Source organism: Serinus canaria, chromosome 5, assembly GCF_022539315.1.
Source record: "Serinus canaria isolate serCan28SL12 chromosome 5, serCan2020, whole genome shotgun sequence".
NCBI classification, from domain to species: domain Eukaryota; kingdom Metazoa; phylum Chordata; class Aves; order Passeriformes; family Fringillidae; genus Serinus; species Serinus canaria.
The window spans coordinates 23,794,881-23,809,386 of NC_066319.1; the positions used below are offsets into that span (position 1 = coordinate 23,794,881).

The 14,506-nt window shown below is 41.3% G+C and overlaps 1 protein-coding gene across 5 annotated transcripts in view; it reads left to right on the forward strand.

The window, feature by feature from the left end:
- Positions 1 to 14,506, forward strand: part of AMBRA1 (autophagy and beclin 1 regulator 1) — a 128,033-nt gene that overhangs the window by 48,002 nt on the left and 65,525 nt on the right. For 4 of the 5 annotated variants that reach the window (XM_030240230.2, XM_030240233.2, XM_030240231.2 and 1 more), the window contains 2 exons: positions 2,323 to 2,406; positions 2,949 to 3,049. In XM_030240230.2, coding sequence (XP_030096090.1) covers positions 2,323 to 2,406; positions 2,949 to 3,049 — 185 coding nt within the window. The remainder of the gene's footprint in view (positions 1 to 2,322; positions 2,407 to 2,948; positions 3,050 to 14,506) is intronic. The other variant, XM_030240232.2, reaches the window with a different exon arrangement.

Genomic DNA, 14,506 nt, shown 5'->3' on the forward strand with positions numbered 1-14,506 from the left:
CTTGTTTTTTGGTTTTTTGTTGGGTTTTTTTTGTTTTTTTTTTTTTAAGGGATGTTAAAAATATATGTGTCTTTTGCATTAGTAGAGGCTGTCTCTATCATGGTGAAAACTGAAAAAAATCCTAGTCAATATTTTTCCTTTTTAGGCATTTTCCCATGTTGTCAGGAGATTTTGTGCACAGTAAATAAATAGGGAAGCACAGGATGGACTTCTCCCATCAGCAAGTTTCCTTGGTTAGAAGATGTGTCTGAAAATGTTTTTGTGGATTACAAGACCTGTGGCTAGTGGCATTTAAAAAAACTTGAACAATTAGTTCCTCTAGGTGTCTTGATTTAGTCTGTAGACTTTGCCCTTTTATCTCCTTATGTTTGCTGGAGCTAATTTCTCATTCCTTTTGAAACCTGCTGCTGAGATTCTCTTCAACTGGAGAGTTCTGTAGAATGTAGTCCTGCTGTTGTTGCTCTTGCTGATATTAGACCATTTCAAAAGCATCTTTCAATTCTAGTAAATGTCCAAAGCAAATACAAACTCTGAAAATGGTTTTGTTGCTTTTCTTACAGGGTTGCATATCAGTGTTGTTTCAAAAGCTGCTACATGGGAGTTTTTAAAAATTATTTCTTCTCTTCTGCTAGCTCTTACTGTGTGTGGTAAGATCTACAACACGACACTTCTTTTTCCTTTGGTCTTTTCTCTTTAGCAAAAAAAGCTGATATGTCAGCACTCAAGTTTGCAGGATTCCTTCTGTTATTGATCTCCATCTTAATAGGCTGGAGGCCTGTGATAAAAGAACAGCAGTAGCTTTTACATTTCTGATCTCAGGAACCCTGCTGGTTACACAAAATCCTGAGGGTGAGGTGCAGCTTTGGCTGTGAACTGCAAATACTGCATCTACAGTGGGAGGAGAAATGGAAGCTTTGAGCTTGGATTTAGATTTGGTTTTGGTGAAACAGCTTGAAACACTAACGAGCTTTGCAGAAGAACCTCTGCTTTTGTGTTCCTGGGTTCCTCAAGTGTGTGGGAAACAGCCACGTAATAGACTTTCTTCTCAGCCCACGTTTCTTGCTCACTGACTTCAAAAAAGCAAAACGAAGAAAAATTATAAAATGCACAGCTTGCTGGAGTGGGTTAGAAATGTGCATTGCATAAGGAATATTTAGTTTCCTAGTGATTTCAAGGCTCTGCAAGTAATATTCTCCCCACAACTGCTTGGAAAGGAGACAGGGCTGCAATTACAGATGGGGATTTGGAATCCATGGAGAGCAGATTTGTGGCTTGTGCAGGGTCATACAGAAAGTAAATTTCTGAACAGACAAGAAAGCACTGTTAAGGTCTCTTTCAGAACTCCAGAGTCGCTAATGGAGTCTCATTATTTTCCTTGCAGTTTTAGTGCTGTATAATTACAGGACCCCTTGTGGCCTAGGAATGCAATATCAGGAATTGTGTGTGATGGTGATTCTGAAGGTGCTCCAGTTTGATCTCCTGCTTGTTGTACAGCTGTCATTACCAAAATCAGACTGGGCCACCCGTGAGTTTGTCTAGCTCCTGTCTTGAAACTTATAAGGATAGCAGCTCTGCAGCCTCTCCATGAAAGCCTGTTCAGTGTTGCACTGCTGGGGAAGTGCCTTCCTGTATCTGCTGTAGGACAATAGATGCTAGACCCTTTCCCCTTGTTCCCCAAGGCCCAGAAACAGAATTGTTATTGTGAAACAGTATGAGATGATGTTAAGGAGATGCAGTTTTGTCTGACACCACCTAACACTTCTGATTTAACTGGAAAGAGCTTATGAAAAGTGAGATAGTAAGATAGATCTGATGGTACTTAAACTGGACCTTCAGGGAAGGAATACAAAAGAATAGTCTGCAAATTATTCTCTTTTGCCTGTACTCCTGAAAATGAAAATGTGAACTTGTAACTAACAAAGATAGTTAACTAACAATGATAAGTCAGAGTTCTCTTTGACTAACTGAAGGTTCTTCTGAGGACTGGGGTGAGCTTGCCTTTTGCTTTCCTGGTCAAAATTCTGATGTTTCTCTTTCATTTGCTCAGGTGCTGACATTGATTAATTGACTCTCTGTGGTTTTGTTGATACTTTTGAGACATTGTCAAACAATGAAGAAAGTGAACTTTAGGGTTACCCTTATATAAATCTAGCAGAGGATTTGGTACTTGTGTGAATTTGGAACATTGGAAGCATAAGAACTGTAGAATCTCTGTAGCATACTCAGGTTGACTAGATGATGTCACTGGTGGTTTTTTTTTTCTTGGAAAATATTTTTATTACATAGTATTTTTAATGTACAGTAATTTTCTTTCTTTTGTTGAAGGGACAATGGAGACCGATCCAGGCACCGAGCTCCCCGGAATGCCCGCATGTCTGCACCGTCACTGGGGCGCTTTGTCCCAAGGTAAGGCGTCTATGTGAAGAGCAAAAGGTGTGGAAATCCTGGAGGTACCAGCAGTACAGCTCTCTGGTTCTTTCAGGTGGATTCTTTTTCTTGGGCAGGGCTTCCTTTATCCATGGTTTGCATTTTCTGGGACTCCTGGGATGCCGTGTTAGTATGAGCTGCTCGTCCTGTGATGTTTGAAAGATAGCATGGTCTTAGTGCTTTTTACTTGCAGGTTGAGGTCACATTGTGAAGGCAGAATAGGAAGAGAAAAGAATCTCATCAGAGTTTCTCAGCACAATGTGCTGGTTTGAAATGAGGAAACTATTGTGGGAGGTAGAGGATTTGTTTAGTGCTGATCTTTGCAGCCACGTTGATCAGAGGAGGATCTAATCTGTAATTTATTTTTTGTTTGAAGCAGGGAAGTGGTTGGCTAAGCAGAAGACTCCAGCTTTCCCTCTGGAAAGGGAATGTAGTCATATTTCCTTAAAATAATTGCAGTGGCTCTTCAGGGCTGTAGTACACAGGATGGCTTTCTCTATGTTTACTCTTTTGTTTTGCAGACGCTTCTTGCTGCCAGAGTACTTGCCTTATGCTGGGATTTTCCATGAACGAGGACAGCCTGGCTTAGCCACCCATTCCTCTGTCAACAGGGTCTTGGCAGGTAATGAGATTTCCTTGTTTGCAGGAGTCATGCATATTAGCGGTGTTTTCTCATGAATCTGAACAGAGAAGGATTGATGAGGAGAATTAATTCCAACTTTTGGGGTTCTGTTTGAGTTGTCTGAAGCAAGAAAAAGGACTGTTGGATTGATGTAGTAAGCTGCCATTCAAGTGCTTGAGCATTGCAGATTCCATGCTTCAGGTATGTGTGGAAGTGTCTGCATGAATTGGGGACGGGTGTTAACAATTCTCCCTTTATTTAACTTCTTTCCCTATTCCTAGATGTCTTTTTTTAAACAACCTGACAGACTAATGACCAGCTTGCTGCAGGTCCTTCTAATTGAATTATAGGGTGCCTTGTTCATGTTCCGGCTAGGAAGACGCACACAAGGCAATGTGGGATTCAATTAGGATCTTAATAAGTGCATATTAAAAAACTCAGCTGCCACCACATACAGCACACAGGCATTTGGGAGCCTTAGAGGGCAAGCGGAGGTGGAAAGGGAGGTGGGGGAAAGAGGAGGAGGAGTATGGTAGTCTGGCAGTTCATGAATGAGATGGTTATAGATGACACATATCTTGAGGGTGAGTCTTTTTTGGCTGGGTCTGAGTTGCTCTGTAATTAACCCCAGTGTGGGGGAGTAATTTTGGAGCTTGGGGAAGAACAAGAGATGATGTACGGACAGGTAGGTTGGGATGTGGTTTTCCTTCTTCCTTTAGGTAATCAGAGGATCTCACTGAAAGGAGTGCTGAAAGGTTTCTCAAGGGGCTGCATGACTCTTTACCCTATCCTGAGGCACTATCAACTGTGCCTAAGCCATTTTTGACAGGATTTATCTAACCTGTTTTTACTGGAGATTTCCCAATCATTTTGGGGTAGAAGTGTTGCCAGTTTTGCAGTGCTGGTTTAGTATGGCAGTCATCTTGTCTTTGATAATAGATTTCCATCATCTTCTAGACTTCTGTCTCCCTGGACATTTTGGGCTGAGTGATTCCCAGTGCTGTTGAGTCATAAGAACTCAGCCAAAGTCTCATCCAAAGGACCTTTGCTTGTATCCCTTAGGAAACAGTGGAGCTAACCTGTAGCGTTAGCTGACGCATGTACTTGCCTGTGCTTGCTGCCTGTGTGGGCTTTGGCTGTTGGCACGTGGAAGCAGCACACTGGTAGATAATTACTTGCTGCCAGGCAACACTGCAGAACTCTTGTGTCGCCCAGCTTTGCGGGAGACACCTGCCTTCATCCCTCCTCCAGGCCTCCTTGGAGTTTGCCTGTTCCACTGTGGCTGGGAAATAGCCTGGCTTTTTCATCTATGCTTTTTGGGGAATTTGAGCCCCAAAACACATATGCTTGCTGTTTCTTGCATGTATGCCAAGAATAGCAAAGAAAGACAGAAACTGTAATCATGGAAGTTTCAAAAAACGAGATCAGTCTTTTCTGTGTGATGCTGTGCTTAGCCTTCGTAAGGCAAGGTTTGTTCACTCTGGCAGTGTTGTGGAACCTCACACTGGAATGGGTGGGCTTTCATTGACCTAAATATAAAATTTATTCTTCCAGTGCAGTAACTGCTTGTGTTATGTTGGTTTAATATTTTGTTTATTTTACCCATGCTTTCAGTTTTCAAAATGTTTTTTACATCCATGCTCAAAAACTTGTTCATATGTTGCAGGAAAAAGGAGTGTTGAAATTATAAATATTAGGTAGAGGCATGACAGGCAAGAACTAGAAGATGAGGTTGCAATTGTGGAATAGCCAGGGAATTTCTTATACTCGTTATGTTGGTCAGCAGCATTGCAATTTTCAGTATTGTATTTCAGAGCCATTCAAATTTACAGTACTGATAGTATACTTTCCTTTATATTTAGCCTGTGCCAAGGCTTGTGGTAGCCCTTTCTTCAGTATCAAGGTGAAAAACCTCTATTAAAACTCAAAAGTATTTTAACCCTGGCCTAGTAGTTATGGGTGAGGTTGACAGCCTTGGCTGAGGAAAAAAATAAATCATCTCTTTTCCCATTAACAAAGGCTAATCTAAGCTTGAATGATTTGAATTGCTTCATTCTACCATGTATCCAAACTGTCATTTTTGAATTATGTTTAAATGCAAAAATGCCAAATGTATTTCTTATGTAACTTCTACAGCATTTGAGAAGAGATACCAAAAAAACTATATTGCTAACTTGACAGTTTTGTAAAAACTGACAGTAGACTTCTGTGATCAAGTAAGACTGAGAGCTGCTGTCTGGGAAAATACATCCAATTGTACTTCTGCTCCTGTCCACTGCCCCATTTACTGCTATATGTTGAGAGGAAATCAAAGGAGCAGATGGAGATCTTAGTGAATTACTGTAGTGTGCTGACTAAATTTCTTAATGTCAGAGCTCTTGCTGTCAGGCTCTGTCCGTTTACTTTCAGCTATCCGCTTTACGTGAGCAGCTTTCTGTTGTTTAAGTGTCATTCTGATGCATGTGTTACACAGACATTCACTGCATGCTAGGGAGGACTGCCTTGAGACTAAATCCTTAGAGTCAAGTTTAATGAACCCCTAAAAATTACATGTTGTGTCTGCACATGGACTAATACAGCAATGCAGTGGGTTGGGCAGAATTACTAACATGCCAGACAGAGCTTAGCTCAAATCAGAGCCCTTTGTACTAGTCAGGGGACTGGTGGCCATCCTTGTACCAAGGCACTTCCAGGCGAAGCATGGGAAAGGTGGCAACAGATGGGTAGAGTAGGTGGGAGCCCAGGGGGAGAATGAAGAGATACCAGTCGACATGACAGACCGGGAGATCTCCATGCCAGCAGCTTAATTTGCATGGAGCACTGGAACAGCATCTCGCCCCAGTAGCACCTGCCTGCTTCATTATCTGCTGGTGCAGTTCAGATCTCTCAGCTGATACAGAATGCTGCATCACTGTGCTTTCTGGCACCAGGTAGAACACTATGTGAAAATATATTGCATCAACATTGTTACCTTTTGCATTGAAACTTGTAATCACACCAAAAAGTGTTGGTAGTTTGACAAGTTATATTTTTCTGTAAAGTCTACATTGATTGGCAGTAATTACACTGTCCTCCTTTAATCCTTTATTAACTGAGTCTTATATCAGCTTTTTCATTATTTTGTCTGGAATCAATGTCAGGTTGACAAGACTGACAGTCTCATCCTATTTCAACCTTTTAAAATACTGGTATAACACTAGCATATTTTTCAATCTTCCATATTCCCCTGTATTTCAAGACTCGTCAAGAGACCTGAGAGTTCATTTGGCAGCTTTTTTAAGGCTCTTGGTAGTGTGGGCTACAAGCCACCCTCTGCACTCTCCTCTCCTTGGTGAACTGCCCTAAGTGATGGAGTTGTGGTCTCCAAGGAAACATCCATACAGTGAAAGCTAGTTGAAGTGGTTGGTTGCTAAAGTGATGATGAAAGCAGTAAATATATTTTGGTTTCTCACTTCATATGGCTGATTGATTGCATGTGGCAGTGTAGGTGGAATACTGCATCTTGGGGCCATTTCAGTCGTAGAGTCTTGTGGGTTCTCTGTGGGCCAACAGAGTGGGGGTTTGATATTTGGTTTGGTTTTCTTTTTCCTTCTTTTTTTGAATTTCTTTTTCCCTTCTACACTTCCCAGGAGATACCAAAAAGATGTTCTGGGGGATGAGATTGCACCTTTTCTGGTGGGAGTTAGTACACTCAGCAGCGTTAATACGTCCAAGGAACACATAGCTCAGTATTGTTTACTCCCTCTTACTGCTTTTTTGAAATGTTTCTGTAAGCTGAGTATTTCTGCCCACTGTTTTGTTTGGGTTTATTGTTTGTTTGTTTCTTTGGTTCATTTATTTGTTGGTTTTGGTTTGGTCTTTTTGTTTGTTTTTTTAATAGATTTCTCGTTGTCCTAAGTTGCATTGGGAAGCGGGACACTGCTGTGATGGGCAAGTTACAGATATCGTTTGGCATCTGGTAGCACAGACCAGGATGTCCATTTTAATATCCTTTTTAAAATCCGTAGATACATTCAAAATAAAAGGTCTGCATCATTGCCGCTGAAGTGCTTGTGACCTCTTGTTCCCCTCTGTGAACTTTTGCCTCAGGCTTTATAGTAATTGACTGCTTTGGGATGGACAGAGGCATGCTAATAGTATAGTGAAACAAAGAAGGCTTTAGTTTCAGTTCAGTGGAAGCTTAGGGGAAGAAGAGAATCAGTGTTTCCCAAGGAACTTTGCAGAAGGCTTTAAAAATTGACACAAAAACCATTTTGTTGGCATTTCTGTTACTCATTAGGCGACATACAGATGAAAGTTTATGGTGGAGTTACCTAACTTTGTGGAATGCTTCTGTCTTGCCTCACTTTGTTTTAATAGGCTTCCATTCAGTTATGTGTATCTCAACAAAGAAAATATTTTTCCTTTTGTGGTCATAGGTTATGTTTATCTGTTCTGGCTTTGCCACTAGACTTTTATCTGCTTAAACACAATCCAGCACAGTTGCTCTGAGTCTTCCACCTTGTGGGGAGATCCAGATTCCGCAGGGCTTAAGGTTTGAGTGATACAAATTCTACATGTACAGTTTCTGAGTGATTTCGTAGCTATCTCAGGGTAATAAATTCAGACCAGAGATTGAACACTTACATGTAGTCAAAGAATGAGCTTGATTACAGATTTTTCCATATCCCACATCTAATCAGGCTATAGCCTGCCACAAGAGCAATAATGGTTCAGCTTTGGATATCTCTGCTGGAATTGCCAAAGCAAGCTGGCTGTAGCCTTCTTACACTGGGATGGGGCTGAGGCTATTGATGAAGCTAAGAATCAGTTGATCCCTTTAATGGGAGTCTAGAATTTCAAAGTGTGAAGTTTGGCTGTTGTTTTCCCAAAATCCTATAAGCTATGCAGTTCTTTAGAGTTTTACTTCCTGGGAGGATTCAAAGTCATGTGTCTCCTGGTGAATTTCTGTTCTTCAGCCAGCAACTGCTAACACTCAATTGCTAAAGTGTATGAAGTTTCATCATGGTGAAAATTAGCTAAGATGGATAATGTCATCCTTCCGGGACAGGAAGGATGTGATTGAGCATGTGATAGTTCTCCTAATAAGAATTATGATGGTGGTGGCCTCTCACCAGTGACATGCAGTAGTTAAGGTGCCTCCTGGTGCACATTCCCAGTCTGTTGATTAACAGCTAAATGCTCTAGCTGTATTTAGAGCTGATGTTCACAAGTGAATGGCTCTAACCTAAAGCCAGCTAAATGGATATGGTTGAGCCTGTGGTACATGCAGCTGCATAGTTGCTATTGGTTGCCATTGAAAGTTGAGTTAGCCCTACAGTAACCTTTCACATCTGCTCTAATGATAGAAGTGATCACAATAAAAGGCTTCTTTGCCTTCAAAACCATGTTGAAGGCAGATCTCCAGTTCCTCTGGCATTTCAGTTGTGATTGCCTCCTGTGGTCAGGTCATCTTGACCTAATCCTGTTCTGTCATGTACAGTATGCTGTTAATTCTGTTCTGAGATGCTCCCATCCCTCAAATGTGATTGTAGTGATGCACAGCTGGGCAGAGTAAGACAAACATAACTTGAGAGCTCCAGAAGGCCAGCAAAAGTTGATAGAAAGACGCATTGCCAGTTGTCTCTGATGTACCCATGTTTTTCTCAGTATTAGTAGTTATGTATTTTCTGTACAGTTCCCTGAGATTTGAGTGTTATTCTGAATCTGTACCTTCAACTGTCCATCACTGGTTTATTGATATTGGCTTGCTTCTGCCTTTTCATCCGAGACAGCTGTGTGAATTTGAATTAGTGTCCTGATCTAATCCTGCTTTTCACAGTAGAGAGTTCTGTAGAATAATAGAATCAATGAACAGAGCTATGTGGCTTTCTATGCTGCCTGTTTCTTTTATAAGTCTATTTGGTACTGCTAAATATGGAAAGATGTGAACCTTTGAGTAACTTTATTTTTATGGTGTTTCTGTGATCTACGTCAGTGGACACTAAATGGTATAAGAGGCTTAACATATGCCTCAGATTCTTCTGTGACTTGAGAACTATAGATACCTGTCACCTTCATCACAGGCTTGAGAACAGTTTATAATTTCTGTGAAAGTGCAGCCTTTCGTGAAGAAATGTAAGGGAAAAAAGAGGCTGTATGGCTGAATTGTAAATGAAAGAACTTCTTACAGGAGGGAATGATGGAGTGTCCCTTCACAGGACTGGTGAGAGGTAACCTCAGATGTTGATTTCCTCAACATAGTACTTAAGCTTTTGAAGACTTTGTGGTAGGATTTGGAAATGTGGCAAAGATTTTAATTGCATGACATCCTCTTATCTAAGTGTTCACTCATAAATTTGCTTCATGTATTCTAAAAACACACTTGCAGCCCTTGAGCTTTCACAAAGGTTAGTTGCGGCACCTCAGCTCTTATCTGCCTCTGTCTCTCACCAGCTGGTGTTTTCCTAGATCAGCCTTCAACCATGAAAGTTTTTAATGTTGCTGCTCAATTACAGTAGAGTATCTCAAATGAAATCTCCTGGTAGTTCAGTGTCCTATGTGCAGAATAAAGTCAGGTACTGTAGTGAGTTAACTTTCTTGTAGTATTAGATCCCTTCTTGACTTCCAGTTCATGGATTCTGTAGCTGTGGCTACAGGATTATACAACATCATGGTTATGGTCAGAAGGTGAACTTCCTAGCACACATATTTCAAATCAGATTCCTCTCCCAGAAGATGGAAGACAGTTTGTTAATGCTTAAAAAAAATAACAAGTCTAGAAAACAGCTCTTAATACAAAACTTTGTGGTGACCCTGGGCTCAGATAGCTGATCCACAGATGCTACATTCTTCCTACCAGGTCCATCTTTATAGTACTTAAATAATTTTTCCCTATATTGCAGGACACCAGTGAGTTTGTTTTTTCCGGCTCTGTGCTTTAATTGGCAGTCCAGCTGCCTCTTTTCTGGTGCTGTAATCTGTGTCATCCTGTATGTTGTACCTTGGCACAGTGAAGGCTGGTAGGTAGTTGATGTAATTAGCCTTTGAATGACCTACAGGCAATCTCTTCTGAAATTCTAGTCCAGTGCAGAGACCCCCACAAATGTTCCTAAGCTGTTTGCATTCATTTTGATGCAGATAAATACTCCTCTGAGCTAAACGGGATTTAGTTCTGTTTACCTAGATGTCTCCTGAAAGTGGGTGATAGGTTGTGTTAAGAGAAAGCCATTAACATATGCATTTATGTGTTGGAAGAGGTTGTGTGTGTTGTTTCCAGTTAGCCTTTCCCTCACATTCAAAATACCAAATTCTGCATTGAGAGTCTGAGCAGTTACTCATCCTTGTTTTGCTGTCCACTCCTGCTGTACACTGTCGTACACAAAAAGCACAAACAGCCAGAAGGTGTCAGGGTACTTTCTGTATGGAATAACTTTACTCTGGCTGTCTGCTTATTATGCCCTGCTTGCTCTGCGTCGCTGTTCAGTTGCATCTTCCACTTAGCAGCAGAGCTGCTCTGTGCTCACATAGACTTCTCTGTTTACTTCTGTGAACAGGTACAGTTTGATTTCTTTGGTTGGGACATGAAGAGTGCAAAACACTAAAGATTGTGGGGTAGATCAAATGAACTTGCTTCACAGCCCTTGTAAAATGTTATCCCCTATTTGATTCCAGAGACTAGAGTACTCGAAGGCTTGAGTGATTCCAAAATCAGTTTCATTTCTGAAATAGATTTTATGTATTAATGCTTTTGTATGCAAAGAACCTTCACACCTGAGAACTGGAGATTTTCCATGAGTCTCTTAAATATTGCACAGTAAAGGGGAGCTAAAGAGTCAAAATTGTGCTGTTAGCACTTTAAAGCCTACTATTGCTCGCTCCTTTTTGTTCTTGTCTTTCCTCTATGCTTTTGTAACTCAAGCCATAGTTTATCACAATCTGATAAGTCTGGGAATGTGTTAATTGAGAGGACTGTGAGTCAACTGGAAATAAGAATCCGCAGCTATGTGCACTATGGAAGGTATTTACACTATAATTTTGGGGTCATCTGACTTGGGAGGCCAAGCTTCCTGTATAGCTAGCAGAGGAAAAAAAGCCTCTGCTCTGAGGATTCAGCACCTGCAGTGAGCTGAAATGAGGTGCTCTGAATCTTCTGTGGAGCTGGCAATATTTCTAACACTGATTAAATAGGGAGTTTTGAAAGAGTACTTTTTTGCTGTGGGTTACTTAGAGGCCTAAAATTAGGCAGGCTACATCCTGCTCTGATGTCAGAAAGGAAGTTATCTAGAAGAGGAGATCTTCATTCATCATTTGGATGATGGATCAGAGTGCACCCTCAGCAAAACTAGGAGGAATAGGTGATGAACCAGAAAGTTATGCTGCTGTTCAGTGGGACTTTCATAGACTGGGAAATGGACCAGCAAATCTCATTAAGTTCAGTGAAGAGAGATGCCAAGTCCTACACCTGGGGGAGAATGACCCCATGCACCAGTACAGGCTGTGGACTTACTGTCTGGAAAGCAGCTGTGCAATGAATGACCTGGGGGTTCTGTGGACAGCAATTTGAACATGGGCCAGCAAATGTGCCCTTCAAAAATTCAGGCCATCAGTGTACTGTATTGAATTAGGAAGAGCATTGCCAGCAGACTGAGGGAGGTGATCCTTTTCTTCAGGCCTGGTAAGGCCACATTTGTAGTACTTTGTCCAGTTCTGGACCCCAGTGCAAGAAAGGCATGGACATACTGGAGTAAGTGCAGTGAAGGGCCACAAAGATGAGCAAGGGTTTACAGACTGACTTGAGAGAATAGGTTGAGAGAGACTCAGCCTGGAACTCTTCTGCCTGGAGAAGAGAGGGCTTGGACTGCATCTTGTCAATATGTATAAATAACTGAGGGAATGAAGAGAGCCAGACTCTATTCAGGGATGCCCAATGAAAGGACAAAAGGCAATGGACACAAATTGAAATTCCATTTGAAGAAAACTTTTTCTTTCTGTGGAGAGTGGTCAGTTCTGGAACAGTTTGCCTGTGGAGATTATGGGGTCTCTTATCTTTGGAGATATCCAAGTTTGACTGGAGATAGTCCCTGGTAACCTGCTGTAATTCACCCTGCTCTGAGCAAGGGAATGGTCTAGAGTATCTCAGAGGTTCTTTCCACTCTCAATATTCAGTGATTCTCTGAATTGACTGAGTACACAGGAACAGTGAAATGATGTTGGGGTTCAGTGTAGGTGAGAATAGAGGTTTTTGTAGTTCTGTTAAACACTGTATTGCAGAAGTAGGTACAGCTGCTTCTGGTTGTATATATTGGCATTGTATATATTGGCATTGTCCCCTAAACTGTTGTAAGACCTTATGATGGTTGTTACTGCAGGGGACTTCTGGCTCTTTCAAGGGTTGTCTGAGAGAGCAGATGCTACTGGAGAATGCTTTGTTACTAACTTCCCATGAGTTTATATTAATTTTGTTCCAAGAGTCTCATTTTGTGTTCCTTTTGGTAACTGGAAGCTGAAAACCTTTCAGTTGCCTGCTTACATAGCAGAAGTGTCCGTAGAAAGACTTGGTCTGGATCAGTACATTGTGAGTATAACTTACATCTTCTTTTTGCAAGTGTGATTAGAACGAGCACCACTCTTCTCATCAGAGTGAGTGCAGGCCACAGGAGATGCTTGATGAGCTCTGAGGCATTGGGGGACTCTTGGCTAGTATCTGGAAATGATGCTGCACTGAGGTTAGCAATAGTTGTAAAGATCTGCATTTACTCCATTGTGCCAGATACGCTCTGTGACTGGCTCCATTTAAGGAATTGTGGAGACTGTTTGCTGTGGATTGTCCTGTGAGAGAAGTTGTTAGAGCTATGTGTACTACTCCATATAATAAAGGTGTATTAAAGAGTTAAAAGGCCCAAAATACAGAGCCTTGAAATGCTTATTACACTTTTAGCATCAGTGTATCCAGAAAAGATGATGGTGCAATTGCAGAGTTGTTACCAGCACTTCATAGGCTTTCATATGCATTTGTGGAAGACTGTTCAAATGGGAACAATGGTACTCAAAGCTCTTGAATTAAGCTAAAACAGCAGGGAAGATTTTGGACAGATAAAGAAGCAGTTTTATGGAATGACTGGGCCAGTTAAGCTCTCTTAATTGCTGTTGACCTTTCAAAGAAGGTGTTTAGGATCTGGGGTCAATCCACTTCTGACTGTAGATAGTAAAATATGGAGTGTGAGAGTGGCAGTGTGAAATCTGTTTGCTTGGAGGGCCATCTTTGCTGCAGTTGCTTTTTTCCCAGTGGTGATCCAAGCAATGATACCGTTGTGACTATTATTACAGCCCAGAGTGAGATAAGCTACTTTGGGACCAGTAATGTGTATCCCATTTGCAGTTTTGAAGTCTTGTTTTGGGCAATGTAGCGGCTTTGCAAATGGCTTTGGGGAGCTGCGAGTGATAGAATGTGAATTACTGTCATGATGCTACAGCTCTACCACCTTATGGAGGCAGGCAATATCGGGGAGTATGAAACTACTGTTGTCTTTTTATATGTTCTTATTGTCATCATTCCAGATGATGTTCAAGTCCATGTACAACTCTTTGTGTCTACATTTCAGAAGGACTTAGCATAGCTGAAGGAAGAATCAGCTGAGGAAAACTTCAGCTATAGAATGACATAAGCTTCATGTACTTGTTAATCAAAGAAGTAGTAGGTAGTTGTTACTTGCTTGGTCTAGATATGGCTGTTGGGAAAAGAAGTCTGATAGAGCACCCTTTAATACAGTGGACAAAAGGCATAGAAAGATGCAAAACCTGATATCCGAATAATTTTGATTGGAAGAAAAAACGATACTTGAACAATGGTGTTGGGAATTTTTAATTTCTTGAAGTCCTGCCACATAAAGTTCACCACTTGCCTTGAGGTAACTGATTGGTGAAACAGGTTTTTTCCCAGTACGTGGGGTGTTTAAACTAGCAAAATTACTGCCTAGTCTCAAAGGAAAATTTATGATTGTAGTACTGGTCTCAAAGTTCCTGGTACATGTACAGCAGTTTTCATAGGGTGTCTTCAGAGGTCCCATTGCCGGAGAGGTTCTTCCAGCCATTTGCATCATGTCACAAGTGCTGCAGGACTGGAAGCAAGCACTGCATCTGAGAAAGCTTGTATAATGTGTTTTCTGATGCAAGCTGTCCCAGTAAGCCTTTCTTTGTATTGTTGGCTGTGACTCTAAAGCTGCCTTTGAGATTCAGAAAGGCATTGGAGAGAGGTGATCATGTTCTTAAAAGTGAAGGGTGCAGGCTGATTCCTTTTGTGTGCATTGTTAAAGAGATGAATTTCTAGATATCATTATATCAGAAGAGGTAAGGCTTTGCAGAAGTGCTCATCTTTTGTGGGCGGTGAGGCCCCTTGGGGACCTGTCTCTTTGTGGGTGGTAAAACTCACTTAGCCATAAAAGTATTTTCCCAGAGCTTGCTGCCTCCTTTTAAAAG